General features: G+C 44.6%; 1 protein-coding gene across 1 annotated transcript in view; it reads right to left on the reverse strand.

Moving 5' to 3' along the window:
• Nucleotides 1-1,933: 1,933 nt before the first annotated feature.
• rerglb (RERG/RAS-like b) overlaps nucleotides 1,934-19,936 on the reverse strand; it is a 41,190-nt gene continuing 23,187 nt past the window's right edge. Inside the window, exon 5 of the mRNA XM_086007939.1 lies at nucleotides 1,934-9,631. Coding sequence (XP_085864065.1) covers nucleotides 9,346-9,631 — 286 coding nt within the window. The 3' untranslated portion in view covers nucleotides 1,934-9,345. The remainder of the gene's footprint in view (nucleotides 9,632-19,936) is intronic.

Consider the following 19,936-nt stretch of genomic DNA (forward strand, 5'->3'; position numbering starts at 1 on the left):
CTGGGTGGTGGAGTGGGGGGGACCTTGTAAGAATCCTGAGAGAGCTCCATTTCAGATTCCCACTAGCTAACATGGATGAACTGAAATAAACATTATTCGTTGTAGGTTTAAGTTTATATTATGTAACTGTTAGTCAATGCACACCAATTCTTGAATAATCATGCTTTTAAACTGTAATATGCCTTGGGTAGACCCGGTTAGATTTTAAAATGGAAGAGGCCTGCTTGACCAAATATTAAAAATGGTGACTCCAACAAGCCTTGATAGCAAAGTGACAGTCAGTCTGAGAGAACAGCTGAGAGAATTAATGGAATTCCAGAGACTGAGTTAAGAGACAGGGACCGTAAGATTGTTATGAATTACATATTAGTTGTTCTTTTGAATACTTGTTTTAATATCTTATAACCATTAATATCTTATCAGTAATAGATCTATAATCATGTGTAAGGATTAATACAGGAAACTTTGTGTTATCCGGAGGCTAAATGTCCGGCAAGCTTGAGTCACCGGCAAAAATCAGGAGCCGTTTTTTTTCTTTTCGTTGCTTTTTTCTCAACAGTCAAGCTCTGCAAGGTCTGTGTAGCTAAGCAACAGCTTCAGCTAGAGACGCAACAGAGACGCTTGCTGACTGTTTAGAAGCTGTTGCTAAGCAACAGGGTTTGTTGATTCACATGGAGCTGAAAATCTCCGTATGTTTCAACATTAGCACTGGAGTGTCCAGCAGTTTTGAGGGAACGGCAACAGCTCGGTCCCGTCGGTGCCGGATAGCACAAAGTTTCCTGTAATCATTAACTGCATGCAATGATAACCTGAATTATGTATAACATGTAACCATTTTTTCTTATGCTTAAAAGTCTGTGAGTAAGCTGTAACCAGACAACCTGGGGATGAGAAAGATATTGCCATGGTCGAATAGACTGCAGTTACCTTTGTGCTGGAATGTTATAACATACATAGTTATAAAAACAAAGGCTAGCAGCAGGGGCCATATCTCAACCTGTGGAGACATATTCCTTTTGTATTGCCATAACTACCCCAGATATGAGTCTTGATGTTCAAAAACAGATGTTGCAATAGTGTCATCAGACCAAAAACCTGCGTAAGCCAGGGTGTTACAAAAGTGGCATCTTTATGATTGGATTTTGGGTTTGGGTGTCAGCCAGTGATTGGTTCAGGAGGACTCCATAGGTTTTGAGTAAGTGTAAGGGTATAAGAACGGGATCTTAACAGCCACAAATTGTAGAAGATTTCAGGTCAACCTCAAATCATTTGGGACCAGGATCCCTCTGGGATCTTATAACCTCATCTCTCAGACAGACACCAACCTTGCTGCTTCCTCCCCTTCCTGTCCCCCCTCTGTCCCAGACCTCCTCCAAACTCCCAACCACACGAGCCTTGATATCTCATCGCTGTAGTTTCTCTGCATCACCTTTCTTACCCTTTCCAAGCTCATCTTTTCCAGGAGCCCCCTGCTTGATCCCTTCCCTATTCAACTCCTGGCCCCCAGCTAGCTGACATTACTAACAGCTTCCTTTCCTCAGGTATGATCGCTCATCCTTCAAAACTGCTGTCCTCACCCGATTACTCAAAAAACCCATCCTCGAACCAACCGTCCTTTTCAAACTCTTCCTTCCATTATCAGTTAATTCCTATAACTGGCCACCAGTTATTGCTTCCCCGTGACAATGACTGGGAATTTACATGTGGGCAATTGCAACGATATAGCACACCCTACCACTTAAAGCACAACACAATGGAGCTCCAATATACTGCACTAACCTACCACCAACAGCACATGAAGATCAATTTTTGATGCCAAAACTTCCAGTTTTTACCCCTTCACATTATGCCAATGGTACATTTCTTACAATATTGAATATAGTGAATGGTTCCTTTACCTTTTTTTGAACTGATTAAACCAGTTTATTGAAAATTAAACCAGATTTAGAACATTTTATTTCATATCAAATACATCAAATTCAATATATTTGAACAGTACAGTCAGTGTTATATATGATTTGTACAATTTTAATTATTCTAATAATAGCAGCATAAGTGTTTATTTACTGTTATATACGTAGCCGGTCCTCTTCAGAGAATTTAACTGGTTTATATAAATTATTAAAAAGAATAAATGCAACCATATGTTTGTGACCTATCTACAGCAGTGGGCAAAACAATATTGGCATTGACTCCGTTCTACCAGTATTCAGGCACAGCACTGTAACAACAGAAGACATACAAACTATTTAGGGAATAAAACCAGAAAATGCTGGAAATACTCAGTAGGTCAGGCAGCATCTGTGGAGAGAGAAACAGAGTTAACGGCTGCGATTTCGCCTACCGTGGCAGCCGGGACCGGTCGCGCGGTCCCAACCTGCTCCATCCCGCTGTGTTGAAGTGATTTTACGTTGATGGGGCTTGTTAAGCCCACCCAGCGAGGTTCCCTATCAATTAAAAGGAAGCAGGTCTGATGACATAATTTGGTGATGTGTCATCAGCCGGTTTCCTTAAAGGGGCCGTGTCCAAACTGATTTTGACAGTTATGTTGTCAGTGATCTGCAGCATTGAGGTGCTTCAAACACTTGACAAGCACTGCACAAAAGTGCACGGCTGCACTCAGGCTCTCCCATGACTCCCTCCATATGCTTATGCAGGGAGGTTCTCTTCCCTTCCAATGGGCAGAAGAGACCTCCCCTAAGGAGCCCAACACAATCTGGTTGCACATTGCACAGGAGGGCACAAGCAGGGATGTCGTCAGGAGGACCAGGCTGCAGTGGTGCAAACCTTTCATTGATCTCAGTAGATCATGAAATGTTACTGCAAAGCCACACTCACTGTGCCATTCATCATATCCCCATCACTCTGCCTTCCCTACCCTACTGCTGCGCATCCTTACTCACACCAACTTACCTTGCATCTCCACCCATCCCTCTGTATCTACATTACCACTTCACCATCTCACTAGCCACTCCTTACACTCATCCTCATCCTAGTCCAATTATACCAACTAACAACACACAAGGGTAGGCACTTAGGTGTTTTAGCCAATGTTCATGTAAAGTTTCTGTGAATGTGGTGTCAAACATTGAAATCTTTATTTTCAACACTTTGCGTTCTTGGACAGATCTGTGTGCACCTTTGGAAGTGGCTTAGTGAGTTGTAGTGAATGGTGAGACATAACGGTACCCCCCCCCCCCCCCCCCGCCATAATGGTGATGAGTGTGAAAGGAATGGCTTGGACATTGTAGTGATGCTTTATGTTTGGTGTGGGGTGGTGCCAACCTGGCGCATCATGTCAGCCAGGATGTGCAGCGTCAAGTGAAGTAAATCTGGCCATGGTGAGGCCATCCTTGGCCTCCCGGGCAGCAATGTGGTCAGGTGCTGATGCCCTCTGTCCTGTGCAGCGTCAGTTGATTGCGGAGAAGGTTGGTGTTGTTGTTGGTGCTGCCAGTGTTGGGATTCTGAGGAGCAAGGTGAGATTTTTTTCAAGGGCACCGATGCTGATGGAATAGATGGCAGGTGAGGTTGAGATGACAGAAGTGATCTGTCAATGGTGAGAGAGGTTGCTCCAATGAGGTGGCACTGGATAGAGAGTTTGCTCCAAACACTTGCTAGCTGCATAAAGCTCAATCTGTCTTCCAAATGCAGTAAGCTATCAAGTTTAGAAATCATCCCTAGCTGACACAACACCCAACCTCCTTACCTGACGTGATCCCCGAGCAGTGGGGAAGCCGTTAGCGAACTCCAAAAATCTAAAGGTAAGCTTCTTAACAACGCATTGAATTATGTGAATTGCCTCCCCTGCTGCTTGGTGTCGGGTTTGTTCAGCACTGACAGTCCTGACACCTGGGAGACTCACGTGGAGGCGGGTTGACAGCGGTCCGACCCGCTGGCAATCATTTCCATTTTCACAGCTGACCAGCCTCCGATCCCGTCCTCTCCGCGCCGGTAAAATTCCAGCCAACGTTTCAGGTCGATGACCTTTCGTCAGAACTGGAAATAGTTAGAGGTGAAACAGATTTTAAGCAAGTACAGGAGCAGGGAAAGGGGGGAGGGGGGGAAAGAACAAAAGGGAAGGTCTGTGATGGGGTAGAAGGCAGGAGAGATTAAAAGACAAAAGGGATGATGGTGCAAGGCAAAAGGAGATGGTAATGGGACAAGTTAAGAAACAAAAGATGAGTCTAGATGAAGAGTAAATGGGAATGGCAGAATCATCAACAGCTGCCATGTGAAAAAATAAGGGAAGAGTTTATGGTCTGAAATTATTGAACTCGATGTTGAGTCCAGAAGGCTGTAAGGTGCCTAATCGAAAGATGAATTGCTGCTGCTCGAGCTTACGTTGAGCTTTATTGGAACAGTGCAAGAGGCTGAGGAGCAGAGAATTAAAGTGACAGGCGACCGGAAGCTCGGGGTCATGCTTACGGACTGAACGGAGGTGTTCCGCAAAGCGGTCACCCAATCTGCATTTGGTCTCCCCAATGTAGAGGAGACCACATTGTGAGCAGCGAATACAGTATACTAGATTGCAAGAAGTACAAGTAAATCGCTGTTTCACCTGGAAGGAGTGTTTGGGGCTCTGGACAGTGGGAAGGGAGGAGGTAAAACTGCAGGTGTTGCATCTCCTGCGCTTGCACGGGAAGGTGCCATAGAAAGGGGAGGGGGTGTGGAGGCTCAGTCATTGGATATATTTCAAAACAGAAGTCGATAGATTTCTGACTAGTAAGGGTATCAAGGGATATGGCGATAGGGCTGGTGAATGGAGTTGAGGCAGAAGATCAGCCATGATCTCATTGAATGGTGGAGCAGGCTCGAAGGGCAGAATGGCCTACTCCTGCTCCTATTTCTTATGTTCTTATGTAGGGGTGATTGAGGAGTGGACCAGGCTGTCGCGGAGGGAGCAGTCCCTTCGGAATGCTGAAAGGGGCGAGGAGTGGAAAAGGTGTTTGGTGGTGGGATCACACTGGAGGTGGCGGACATGGTGGAGGATGATATGTTGAATGTGGAGGCTGGTGAGGTGAAAGGTGAGGACAAGGGGAACCCTATCATGGTTCTGGGAGGGAGGGGAAGGGGTGAGAGCAGAAGTGCGGGAAATAGAACGGACACAGTCAAGGGCCATGTCAACCACAGTAAAGGGGAATCCTTGGTTGAGGAAAATGGAAGACATATCGGAAGCACTAGTATGGAAGGTGGCATCGTCAGAACAGATGCAATGGAGATGGTGAATGGAATAGAGTCCCTACAGGAAGCGGGGTGGAAGTGTAGTCCAGGTGGCTGTGGGAGTCATTGGGCTTATAGCGGTTGTCAATAGCCTACCCCAAGAAATGGAGACGGAGAAGTCAAGGAAGGGAAGGGAAGAGTCAGAGATAGACCATGTGAAGGTGAGGGAAGGGTGGAAATTGGAAGCAAAGTGAATGAAATTTTCTAGCTCCGGGCGAGAGCAGGAAACGGCACTGATATAGTCATCAATGTACCGGAAAAAGAGGTGAGGGAGGCGTCCAGAGTAGGACTGGAACGAAGAATGTTCCACATATCCCATGAAGTCAGGCATAACTAGGACTCATGCAGGTTCCCATAGCAACACCCTTAATTTGGAGGAAGTGAGTGGAGTCAAACGAGAAGTTGTTCAATGCGAGAACAATTTCAGCCAGGTGGAGGAGGGTGGTGGTGGAGGATGGGGACTGGTTGGCCTCTGATCAAGGAAGAAGCGGAGCACCCTCAGGCTGTCCTGGTGGGGGATGGAGGTGTAGAGGGATTGGACGTCCATAGAGAAAAGGAGACGGTTGGGGCCAGGAAACATTGTTAAAGTGGCAGTGGACATCGGAAGAGTCGCAGGTGTAGGTGGGATGAGACTGGACAAGGGGAGAAAAAAATAAGAGTCGAGATAGGAAGAAATCAGTTCCATGGGTCAAGAGCAGGCTGAAACGATAGGTCTACCAGGGCAGTGCTGTTTGTGGACCTTGGGAAGTAGGTGCGGGGTTGGGGACTATGAGATTGGCGGCCGTGGGGGGGAAGATCTCCAGAGGAGATGAGGTCAGTGACAGTCTTGGAAACGGTGGCTTGATGTTCGGTAGTGGGGTCATGGTTCAGAGGGAGGTAGGAGGAGGTGTCAGAGTTGGCGCTCGGCCTCCGCAAGGTAAAGGTCAGTTCGCCAAACAACATCAGTGCCACCCTTGTCAACAGGTTTAATGACACTGTTGGGGTTGGATCGGAGAGAACGGAGTGCTGCAAGTTCAGAGGGCAGTAGGTTGGAGTGAGTGAGGGGAGCAGAGAAATTGAGATGGCCAATGCCACACCGGCAGTTCGCAATGAAAAGATCTAGAGAGGGTAAGAGGTCAGAGGAGGGGTCCAGGTAGAACAAAAATTCTGAAAACAGGAGAAAGGGTCAGCTGTGCAGGGGGCGGGCGGGGTGGAGGTGACTCCTGGCCAAAGAAGTGGGCACGGAGACAAAGGCGACGGAAATGGAGCTCAGCTTTGTGCCGAGCTCAATTCATTGAGGTGAGGGCATAAGCAGATGAAGCTCAGGCCTTTACTGAGGACTGATCATTCGGGTCAGAGAGGGGAAGGTCAATGGGGATATTTAGGGTTATGGTGTATGTGGGTACATAATGGTCAGTATAGAGGCAGCTTCCTAATGAGTAATTACTTTACCAAACTCAAAAATGCTATGATAGAATCACTAGATCTTTGGTGATTTCACAGAAAAGATGGTATGTCTTGCCACTGTTACAGGGTTCCTGCTTGAGGTTTGATCTACAAGAAACTTTTTTTTATCCGGGACCGACGTGGTGCCGGTTCATCAAAAATTCCGGATAACCGAGAGCTATAGTAAAAGATACGGAGAGCTGAGAGCTCCATATAAAGCAACAAACCCTGTTGCTTAGCAACAGGTGCAGAACAATGGTCACAAGTTCCAAGCGTCTCTGTAGCTTAGCCACAGCTGCAGCCACACCCTTGCACAGCAACAGATTGAGGAACGCAAGTACAATATGAAGTAAAACTTACCTGAACCTACTCCTGAATTTTGCTGGTTAACCGAGATTTCCGGTTATTTAGGTGCCGATAAATCGAAAGTTTCCTGTACTCAGGAAAGATGAGGCAGTAAGTGAGGACAGAACACATCACATGTGAAGCAAGAAAAAGTGCTTTTTGCGACAACTCCAAGGAAGCCAAAGCCTATATATTCACAGCTACATAAATAAGATCTTTGGCTTTTAATCTTCAATGTTTTTCTTGGAACAGCTGCAAAGACATCAGTTAGTGAGTAAACACTCATGTATTATAAGGAAGCAAAATAAAACAAATACAGTTCCTCTGTGGCCTGTATTGTAACATGTGCACCAAAATAGTTAAACTTGGATTTAATCATTTCACGCTCATGTTTTATCGTTAAACCACATGAAATATTTTTAAAGATCCATGTGCTCCAATTTCACAATACATCTAGACTCTCGCTTTCATTTCTAAACATTTAAAAACTTTTCCCTTTCTTTACCTACTAGTTAATTTTCTGAGCTACAGAAATGTATATCCAAACATCTGAATCTATTTAATCAAGCTTGTACATTATGATAATTAGTTTCTTCTAATGCACTGTGCCACTGGAAAAGCAGTCTTTAGAAGCTTTGAAAACTAAACACAAATTATCAGTGCCTTACAGTATTAAATGTTACAATATTAAATAATGTAACATTAGATTAATTTAATGCATGTTGCTTACAAATGTCTTTGTTCCTCAACATAGCAACTTACATACAGGGCAAACAGAGGTACTTTCTCCTTGTAGCTTTATCAATGTACATCAATGAGGCCAAAAGGCAAAATACTGCAGTTACTGAAAATCAGAAAATAAAAGCTGGAAAAACTCAGCAGGTCAGGCAGTATCTATGAAAAAACAGTCGTCAACGTTTCAAGCCATTGGTCCTTCCTCAAGTCTTGACATTGACAGTTGTTTTTCCACGGATGCTGCCTGACATGCTGAGTGTCTTTTTATTTACAATAATGAGGCACTTTGTTCTCTATTGATGCTACTTAATCGCAATTTTGTACACTGTGATGGGGATTTAGTTTGCATCTATTAATCCAAGCAGAATCTGATTTTAGTTTTATACGGTGCCTCATTGCAGCTCGACATCTGTGGAAAGGAATCTCAAGTTACACTTTCAACTGCAGACTATGTTGTTCGGGGGAATGGGGATCAAAAATCCAGCTGACATTTTAAACCTGGCCATTTCCATGATCCTGATATGAATCAACCTGGCATTTAGGCAGGTTCGCACAATCAACATGAAGTGTATACATTTGCTCTTCAATAATAGGTGTAAACTATTCATTCTGTTTATAGAGTACACGTCAATTCAAAACAACTCCATGATAACATCTGCCATTTAAATAGATGAATATCCAGTATCACAAAAAGAAACCCTTTTGCATGATATAGTTAAAAACTGACTGCACCGCCACAGCAGTGGCACTCTATACAGTAAACTCTTGTTTAAATGGCACTTAATCATCCGGAATTCTCTAATAACCGGCAAAACTGATACTCAGAAAACAAACACCTCAATAACTGGAAATGTTGCCGAGTCCGAGTCTCAGTTTCTGTTTGCTTCAGAATATTGAGAGTGGCAGCTACTTTAGAATTGAATGTGTTTCCCAGAGACTCAAAGGATGAGTTCATTTTTCAGTATGTTACTGTGCAATATAGACTAGGGAAGTCCCAGGTTCTATCGCCGATTTGATGTGAAATTGACATCAAGGACAGTCAGATTATGTATAGCGCAGATTGCGTGTTAACCACCCGATGGATTCATGGCTGTCAGGTGATAGGTCGGAAATCTTCAGTTGTATAGGGAATAATATATACTGTAGTTGGTAGGGAATAATAAATACTTCATAGGGACTTACCCAGAAGAAAAAGGTGACTGGCTGTTGGTGAGTTAGGTAGAGACTGAAATGCGAGTGTGGATAAGCTATATAGAAGGCATTGGTGTGGATAAGTTACTTGGAGGGCAATGTACACTTGCCAGTGAAAGCTGAAAATTGATGTCCAGATAAGGATTATACCAGATAAAAGTTGGTCATGTTATATAAATAACATTCAAATTTTATTTTATTTTTGTTTGTTAAAAATAGCCTTGGTAGATATACCTCTCCGTTATCCGGAATTTTCAATCAACCGGCACCATCCCGGTCCCGTCGGTGCCGGATACGAAAGAGTTTACTGTATATCCAATTTAATGTTAACTCGTACACTCAGATTTTTGTACAGTAGCACAGGAGAAGTAAATAACCAAAAGAACTGATCCCATAATCATAACCTCACTCCACAGATAATATGCTCATTTAGACAGATTTCCTTCTCTTCCCAAACACATTGTTAATGAACTTGGCCATTGACTTGGACCCACTGTACCTCCTCTTGTCTGTCTTGTTCTTCAGGTGGTCCCCAAAAGCATGAATCAGGTTCAGAAACACATTGAATATTTCTTGGTAATGCTCTGCCGCTGACACTTCTTGGAACTGGCACTTGTTGTCAACGGCGAGCAGGCGGCCTTCTTCTTCATGGACCTCTCTGGCATGACACAGATCCTGTTTGTTGCCAACGAGGCTAATCGCAACTTCCACATCACTGAAAGATAATGGTATTGGAAAAAATATGGTATTGGAAAAAATATATTTGTTTATGGCATTTTTTAATAAACAAAACTAATCTCAGTTACAGCTCTGTAATTCAGCAGATTTAGCTTCAAGTCCTCCGATCAGGAAGCTGAGGTTTTCTCAATGCGAGACACTAAGAGCCATGATTGAATGAAGTTCTCAAATTATCTAATCCCCAGTCTGTGTTCAGTGAGCTAATTTCAGACAGGGCTGCCTTAGGGGTTGCTATAACTTGGCCTATAAGTTAACGTGGAAAAAAATGAGCCAGAGTTCCCATTGCTGACTGCCATTCAGAAACTCCTTCTGAAAAGTGTGTGAATGTAGAAGCCAGGGGGCCCAGATTGGCTTTGCTGTAATGCCCTTCATAGTTGAATAATCCTCACTGTCCAAGATCACACTTATAGAACGGCCACTTGGGGAACGCACTGGAGGACGGCCAGTGCCATAGTAACCAACCGGTATGACTCGTGTCAGGAGAGAAAGGAAGAAAATTGAGCAGAAAAAAATTCTCCAGCTACTGTACAATAGATATCAGAAAACAGTATAGGCTGAAATTCACTTCTGGATGGAATGGGTAACACACCAAGTTACAACTGTGTACTTTACCTCCGAGCCCAGAGTTCCGATCCAGCCTAGACTAATAGAGTGAAACTCTCATCTCTCACTTCTCCTCTGTAGTTCATCTCCGTGGGACTGCCTTCATGTGGTTCCACTCCTACTTATCCCATTTGAGCCAGTACATCTCCAGCAACGGCCACTCCCTACTTCACACACAGTCACTTCCCAAGAATCCATCCTTGGCCCCCTCTTCCTTATCCACATGCTTCCCCTCAGTGACGTCATCTGTAGATATGGGGTCAGCTTCCACATGTTTGTGAACAATACCCACCTCTACATTTCCACCATTTCCCTCAACCTCACGATCACCTCAACACCATGCTAACAGACTGCTTGTCATGTATGAGCCAGAGCTTTGTCCCATTGGATAAGACCTAAGCCATTATTTAGTCATTGCTAAAGATTCTACACATTGTCATCATCCTGGCTGCTCACTCAAGCTAAACTAGGCTGCACATAACCTTGGCGTTCTGTTCAACTTCCCAAGAACTGGACTTCAAAATCCATATGTCAACTATCACAAAGACCACCTCCTTCCATTTTATAACATTGCCCACTTCTGACCCTACTTCATTCTTACCACTGTTCCCTCTAAGGTATGAGGCCGTGCACACATCCCTGAGTTTGTGCGCACTTCAAATTAAATGCTGCACAGAGAATTGGACTGCCAGACAGTTGGAGCGGGGGAAAGGCCCAATACACAACGGCCCAGAATGCAGACAGAATCATTTGTGAATCTTGCGACCTCAGAGCCGATTCCAATTGGAAAGTAACAAAAGAGTTGGAGCAGCGGCCATATGATAAGGGATTGGGTGAGGGGTTGGTTGTGTCGCTCTCTGAGAAGTTCCACACGCTGCAGGCAGAAGCTGTAGAGGAGCCACGCTCAGCCGGTTGCCATGGTGATGAGGGCAACGTCTCCCTCCTTCTCCTTTAGCGCCACGGTTCCAGGGGCCTGTGATACACAAACTCTGCGTTCCCCATGAGGCCAGTCTAAGCGAGGCCATTCCTGAGCGGGGCCAGTCTGAGCGAGGCCTTTCCTGAGCGGGGCCAGTCTGAGCGGGGCCATTCCTCAGCGGATCAGTTCAGTGCAGCCAGCCACCACTGTGGGGCTGGACGATGCTTTAAAAATCGGTGGGAGAGTTCTGTAGATAACCACGTGTACCTCATCTTATTAAACCTGTTACAGGTGAGTGAGTCGTCGAGTTTTACCTGCAACAGGTGAGTAGGAAAGTACTTTGTTGCTGTCAGATGGCAGTGACATGTTTTAGAAGAGGATAAAGCAGCCCGCTTGATTGGCACTCCATCCACCACCTTCAACATTCACTCCCTCCACCACCAGCGCACTGTGGCTGCAGTGTGTACCATCTACAAGATGCACTGCAGCAACTCGCCAAAGCTCCTTCAACAGCACCTTCCAAACCCGCGACCTCTACCACTTAGAAGGACAAGGGCAGCAGATGCATGGGAACATCACCACCGACAAGTTCCCCTCCAAGCCACACACCATCCTGACTTGGACCTGCATCGCCGTTCCTTCACTGTTGCTGGGCCAAAATCCTGGAACTCCCTTCCTAACAGCATTGTGGGTGTACCTACACCATATGGACTGCAGCGGTTCAAGAAGGCGGCTCACCACCATCTTCTCAAGGGCAATTACGTGGCAGATGCACTATAATGTGGATAAATGCGAGGTTATCCACTTTGGGGGTAAAAACAGGAGGGTGGATTATTATCTAAATGGCAATAGATTGGGAGATGGGGAAGTGCAGAGGGACCTGGGTGTTCTTGTGCACCAGTCACTGAAGGAGAGCATGCAGGTGCAACAGGCGATTAAGAAGGCAAATGGTATGTTGGCCTTCATATCAAGGGGGTTCGAGTATAGGAATAGGGATACCTTACTACAGCTGTACAAGGTGCTGGTGAGACCGCATCTGGAGTATTGTGTACAGTTTTGGTCGCCCCATCTGCGGAAGGATGTTCTTGCCATGGAAAGAGTGCAGCGGCGATTCACCAGGCTGATACCTGGAATGGCGGGAATGACCTACGAGGAGAGATTGAATAGTTTGGGCTTGTACTCACTGGAGTTTAGAAGATTGAGAGGGGATCTCATCGAAACATATAAAATTATGGCAGGCCTGGACAGGCTGAATTCAGAGAGAATGTTTCCAATGGCAGGGGAGCACAGAACCAGGGGCCACAGTCTAAAAATAGCGGGCAAATCATTTAAAACAGAGATGAGGAAGAATTTCTTCACTCAAAGAGTGGTGAGCCTGTGGAATTCCCTGCCACAGAGGGCTGTGAAGGCTAATTCAATAAATATTTTCAAGAGAGAATTGGATATATTTCTGAAGGCTAAGGGGATTAAGGGTTACGGAGAAAAGGCGGGGACGGGGTACTGAACTGGTAAGATCAGCTATGATCTCAGACGAAGATCAGCCATGATCTCATTGAATGGCGGAGCAGGCTCGAAGGGCCGAATGGCCTACTCCTGTTCCTATCTCTATGAAACCCTATGAATTAGGGATGGGCACTAAATGCAGGCCTAGCCAGCGACGCCCACATCCCATCAGTGAATTTAAAAAAAAATGAGAAACGAGTTTGTGCGAATTTTGAGCTGTACGTGAATCTGCTTTTTAAAATAAAATGATCCTACTGCAGATGGGTTTGTAAGATCAGGCTTTCAATGATTGGGTGCATTTTAGCAGAAGGAAGAACAGTGATTAACACAAGTTTAACTTACTTTTATTTGCTACTTTTTAATAAATTCAATATTGCCCCAGGGGTGGATTCATGATTTTAGTCTTGTTGCTGATGAAAGTTCATAAAAACCTTAATAACATAAAAAAAGTGGGGAAAATTGGAGCTTACTTTTGAAAATCAGAATTCTGGCATCAGATTTATATTTTTAGAAATGTTGAGGCACCTCACTTTCTCAGGCCAACCCAATTAGCACATCTGTCTGCTGAAGAATTCAAACTGCTTGGGGTGCAACAAAGGTTGCCTTTGTTAGAAACAAAAATATTAGAGTTTTTTTTTAATTTGGAAAATTGTTTAAAGCTGGAAAAAAATACAGGAAAGTGATGTTAATTTTATAGTAAACAAACTTGCAGAATCGGCATTTAAATGACAAATGAATCTCCATATAGATAAGTGTGAGGTGGTGCATTTTGGTAGGAGGAATAAGGAGGCCACCTACTCCGTGGAAAATCAGAGACTAAATGGGGTAGAGGTGCAAAGGGATCGAGGGGTATCGATTCACAAATCATTCAAAGTAGCAACACAGGTTAAAAAAGCCATAAAAGTGCAAATAAAGCACTGGGGCTAATTTCTAGAGGAATAGAATTCAAAAGCAGAGAAGTTATGTTAAACTTGTATCGAACCTTGTCTGATTGTCTCATGATTTGAGACGGTGGGGTGGCAGTATGGCATTACTGTATATAAGCTTTTAAGTGGTTGCTGTTGCTGCCGTTGTTGGTGTAAAAATTGTTGTTGTAAAATTTGCCCACAGACGCAAAGGTCGTGCTCAAAGAGTTCGTGGCTCGCTCAGTACAAAAAAATTTAGAGGGAACATTGATCCTTACTGTTACATAAACCCTTATCCACACTTTCACCAACTTGAAACTCAACTTGTGTAATGCAATCCATGCCAGCCTTTTGACTTCCACCCACAGTAAAATCCTGTTCTTCTCTGAGCCCCATTTACATTGAACTATATTAGTTCCCATCAGTTTAAACTTAAAATCCTTGTCCTTATGTGTAAATACTTCCATGGCAACATCCCTACTTCTGCAGCCCTCTCCAGCCCTACATCCCCTCCCAAGCCATGCATTCCTCCAAGTCTGGCCTCCTATGCATCCCTCTGCTCCATGCAATGCAATATTTGGGTGGCAGAGCCTTCAGCTATCTCAGACGTACGCTCTGCAAACCCTTCTACCTGTTTACTGTCTTTGCCATCTTTAAAATCCTTCTCGGAACCAATCTCTTCAAACAAGCTTGTGGTCATGTTTCCTAATCCTCTCACAGAAGCTCAGAGACTGTGAAGTGCCTTCGAAGGTTTTTCTATGTTAAAAGTGCCAAATAAACGCAAGTTGCAGCTGTTGTCATTGCAGACAATGAGCCATCTTTTCCTCTTAAAGTAGCATTCCTTTAAAAGGAAAAACAAAGTCATTAGTAGTACCTAGCAAATATATTCCACAATGAGTCCCTCTACTAGATCTAAATGAACCAGTCTTAAATCATGAAATATCAGGCTTGCACATTCTGCATTTAAGCTTTTCAACATCCACACATGAACTTCCTGCTAGGGATTATTGGATAGCAATCAGGAATGAAGCACCAGCTGATATTTCCCCCTCCCTGACCCAGGGCACTGAGACCAAATGTAGTGCACTAACTGCCAGCAAAAGCAGAGCTCAGCTAACTCAGGACAACCTGGGGATCAAACTTGGGACCTTCCTTGTAACAGCTCAGTACATCAGTGCCTCAGCCCACTAAGCCACTGGGGGGGCTAAACCGTGTTCAACAGGCAGCCTCTAAACTAGCAGTGTGCAACCGCTGGCGTGAGTCTCGCATGGTGTGTTGCCTTCGTGATGCCAAGGTAAAGGACATCACTGAACGGATGCAGAACATTTTGCAGGGCTAAGGGGGAATAGCCAGAAGTCATGGTCCACGTTTGAACCAATAACATAGGTAGGGAAAGGGCTGTGGTCCTACAGACAGAGTTTCAGGAGCAAGCGAGGAAGTTAAAGAGCAGGTCCTCAAAGGTAGTAATCTCTGGATTCCTGGGCAGGAAGGACCTGTGCAAGATGGGCTGCACCTCAACAGGTCTGGGACCAATGTTCTCGCAGGGAGGTTAACCAGTGCTGTGGGGGAGGGTTTAAACTAATTTGGCAGGGGGAGGGACAACAGGATGAAGCATTAGAGAGGAGATACAAGGTGCACAGAGGACTGGGGAGACCAACAGCATTAGAATAAAGAGTAGTTCAGAAATAGGAGGAATCAGACAGGGAGGAAATGCGAGACAGACTAAGATGGGTTTAGAGTGCACGGAGCATGGTAAATAAGGTTGGTGAGCTGCAGGCACAAGCAGCCACATGGAATTGTGATATAGTGGCTAAAGAAGAAGAAGAATGGAGACCTGGCTCAAACAAGGAGAGGAATGGGCACTTAATATTCCTGGCTACAATGTATTCAGGAAAGATGGGGAAAGGATAAAAAGGAGTGGGGATAGCAGTATTGCTCAAAGATACTGTTACAACACTGGAAAGGGATGATGTACTTGTGGGTTCAAAGACAGAATCTGTTTGGTTAGAATTAAGGAACAACAGAGGAGCTATTACACTGCTGGGTGTATACAATAGGCAACCAAATAATGGGAAGGAGATAGAGGAGCAAATTTGCAGGCAAATTACAGAAAGATGCAAGAACTTTAGAGCAGTGATAATGGGGGACTTCAATTATCCCAATATAGACTGGGATAGTAACAGTGTAAAGGTCAAAAAGGCGGTGGAATTCCTGAAATGTATACAAGAGAACTTGCTTGATCAGTATGTTCCCAGCCCAAAGAGGAAAGACGGTGTGCTGGATCTAGTTCTGGGGAATGAAGTAGGGCAAGTGGAGCATGTTTCAGTGGGAGAACATTTGGGAAACACTGATCACAATATCATTAGGTTTAGAATAGTTATGGAAAAGGACAAGGAACAATCAAATGTGAAAATACTCAACTGGAGGAGGGCAAATTTCAGTGAGTTGAAAAGGGATCTGGCCCAGGTGGATTGGAATCAAAGAGATGATTCAGGTACCGACTGGACACATTTCCACGAGGGCGAAAGGAAGGGCATCCAAAGCCAGAGCTCCCTGGATGACTAAAGTAGAGATTAAAATGAAACAGAAAAAGGAGGCTTATGATAAATGTCAGGTTCAGTAGAGAAGCAAGCTGACTACAAAAAGTACAGGGAGAACTGAAAAAAGGAAGTAAGAGGGGCAAAGAGAGTGTATGAGAATAGATTAGCGGGTAACATAAAAGGGAACCCAAAAGTCTTTTATAAAAATATAAATAGTAAAAGGGCAGTCAAAGGAAGGTGGGGCTGATTAGGGACCAAAAAGGAGATCTTTTTATGGAGACAGGGGTCATGGCTGAGGTACTAAATGGAGACTTTGAATCTGTCTTCACTAAAGAAGAGGATGCTGCCAGTATCACAGTAAAGGAGGAGGTAGTAGAGAAATTGGATCGGATAAAACTAGATAAAGAGATACTTAAAAAGTTGATAGTGCTCAGAAAAGTCACCTGGTCCGGATGGGATGCATCCTAGATTGCTGAGGGAAGTAAGGGTGGGAATTGCAGAGGCTCTGACCACAATCTTCCAATCCTCCTTCGATATGGGAGTGGTGCCAGAGGACTGGAGGATTGCAAGTATTACACCCCTGTTCAAAAAAGTGGAGAGGGATAAATCCGGCAATTACAGGCCAATTAGCCTGTCGGTGGTGGGGAATCTTTTAGAGACAGTAATCCAGGACAAAATTAATTGGCACTTGGAAAAATATGGGTTAATAAATGAAAGCCAGCACGGATTTGTTAAAGGAAAATCGTGCTTTACTAACTTGATTGAGTTCTTTGATGAAGTAACGGAAAGGGTGGATGAGGGTAGTGCATTTGAAGTTGTGTATATGGATTTTCAAAAGGTGTTTGATAAAGTACCACATAATAGACTTGTTAGTAAAATTGAAGCCCATGGGATAAATGGGGCAGTGGTTGCTTGGATATGAAATTGCCTAAGGGACAGAAAACAGAGAGTAGTGGTGAACGGTTGGATTTCAGACTGGAGGGAAGTATGTAGTGATGTCCCCCATGGGTCAGTATTGGAACCACTGCTCTTTTTGATATATATTAATGACCTGGACTTGGGTATATAGGGCATAATTTCAAAGTTTGCAGATGAGACAAAACTCAGAAATGTAGTAAACAATGAGGAGGATAGTAACAGACTTCAGGAGGACATAGACAGACTGGTGAAATGGGCAGACACATGGCAGATGAAATTTAACGCAGAGAAATGTGAAGTGATACATTTTGGTAGGAAGAATGAGGAGAGGCAATATCAACTAAATGGTACAGTTTTACAGTGGGTGCGGGAACAGAGAGACCTGGGGGTTTATGTACACAAGTCTTTGAAGGTGGCAGGACAAGTTGAGAAGGCTGTTAAAAAGGCATATGGGATCCTTAGCTTTATAAGTAAAGGCATAGGCCGCAATATTTCCTGGGCATGCTTTCGGAGCAGGGGGGAGGAGCAATGGAAGGGAAACCTGGAAGTACTGGTTTCACCGAATGCCCTGCAGTTTTAACTACAGGGCTATTTGAATTTTCTTTTCCAGGTTCCCTGCCCGACAGCCAGACTGATTGACGGGCTTGACAGCCAGTTGGGCGGGGAAGGTTGCAGCAGATGGGTTTAGTGGCGGTGGGGAGGGGAGAGATCGCCGGGGGGGGGGGGAGGGGGCTGGTCGATGATCAGAGGCGGGTTGGGAAAATGACAGATCGTGGGGGGGTTGAGGAAGCCAACAGATCGCGGGGGGCGGGGGGTGAGATCACGGTTGAAGAGAGATGGGGGGGTCATTGATCGCGGGGAGAGGTCATGGAGGTGGGGGTTGGATAGATCGCGGGGGGAAGGGGGGTTTACAGGGTTAGCTTATTGGGCCGGGGTGGGGGAACACTCCTACTCCCCCTGGCCCACAAGCAGTGATGTAAAGGCACTTACCTCACTTACAGCCCTACTCGCCTCCTTTTATCTAGCGGGTTTGCCGAGGCCAGGGAAACCCAGCGAAAGCATATAAAAATAGAATCCTCGTTAAAATGAAGGCACGCAGCCAACGTAAAAGCTTTCTATGACCGACCCGCCTCCTGCGAGCGGATTGGTCACCCGACCCCACCCCTACCCCCTTCGTCCCGTCTCCATTAAAACCGGAAGTGGGCGGGTTAGAGGCAGGTTGTGGTCGTGTTTAGAGATTTTAGAAATTTTAACTTCCCATCCGACCCAACCTACCTGTTTTTTGGGGGTTAAAATTACCACCATAGAGTACAAAAGCAAGAAAGTTATGCTAAACCTTTATAAAACACTAGTTAGGCCCCAGCTGGAGTACTGTGACCAATTCTGGGAACCACATTTTACAAAGGATGTCAAGGCCTTCGAGATGGTGCAGAGGAGATTTACTAGAATGGTACCAGGGATGAAAGACTTCAGTTATGTGGAGAGATTGGAGAAACTTGGGTTGTTCTCCTTAGAGCAGAGAAGGTTTAGGAGTGACTTGATGGAGGTGTTCAAATCTTTAAGGGTTTTGATATAAAGTAAATAAGCAGAAACTGTTTCCAGTGGTGGAAGGGTCTGTAATCAGAGGACGCAGATTTAAGGTAATTGGCAAAAGAACCAGAGACGACACGAGGGGAAAAAATTATGCAGTGAGTTGTTGTGATCTGGAATGCACTGCTTGAAAAGGTGATGGATGCAGATTCAATAATGGAGCAGAATTTGCGGTCGGTATGATGGCATACCGCCTTTGAAATTGACCGCAAGTTCGGGATTTCCTCATGCGCTTGTGCATGCGCTAAATCTCAAACTTGCGATCTGTCAAGTTCCGACTAGACAGATCATCCACTGCGACTGTCAAATCCTCATTGCTGCCGCAGAGTTGGTCTAATTGTCTACCAACTGCCCATCAATTACATAGGAACATTTTACGGCTGGTGCAAACAGATGCAGGAGCCTATTTGCACAGCGTAAGGGGGGGGGAGTTTAAAGTAATAGTTGGCCATGCTGTTTTAATATTCAACATAGCTTTATATGGATATGCAAAACACTGCCATTACTTTGTACTGTTCTTACTCTGCGGTCCATCACTCTGATTACGAATTATTCCCAGCCACCAGATATTTTGCATAATAAAGTACAGGTAATTAGATATTGTTGAAACAAGATTTGCTGCCTAATATTTCTTTGCCGTACCTTGCTTTGAATAATTGTTGTTTTTATTCATTTCACTCTATGTAAGTAAAACTGGACAAATATTCAAAAAGGGATCAGTGTTTATTTTACAAAAAAAACCAGTTCAGCTTGAGTGTTATAATGATTTTTGTGGGAGTGATAAATCATCAATACCTTTCAAATCAATATTCACACCGTTTAATTTAAAATTTGATTGATGTCGGGCATCGGAGATTTCTGTTTCCTGATTGGCGCACCGCCTCACGTGATCCCAGGCATGCTCACGCACACAGTGTGCCCCTGGGATCCATGGGCCACTATGTTGTGCACAACTCTGCAATGAAACAACGCAAGTTTTCGAAGGGGGCCTCGCACCAGGTCGGAGCTCGTCGGCGTACTCCTTAGTTACGCCGCCGACTGCAATTTCGGGGCCATTATCTTTCAAAAGGGAATTGGATAAATACTTGAAAAGGAAAAGATTGCTGGGCTATGGGGAAAGAGCTGGGGAGTGGGACTAATTGGAGAGCTCTTTCAAAGAGCTGGCATAAGCACAATGGGCTGAATGGCCTCCTGTGCTGTATCATTCTATGATTCTATGGATGTGATTTAAATTCTTCATCGATAAAGAAGCAAAGCTATATCCACATACTGTGTGCTTTACATTCTCTTCGGGTTACTGCTGTACA

This window comes from Somniosus microcephalus, chromosome 15 (genome assembly GCF_052327205.1).
Source record: "Somniosus microcephalus isolate GS21.2 chromosome 15, FLI_Smic_1.0, whole genome shotgun sequence".
In the NCBI taxonomy this organism is placed as follows: domain Eukaryota; kingdom Metazoa; phylum Chordata; class Chondrichthyes; order Squaliformes; family Somniosidae; genus Somniosus; species Somniosus microcephalus.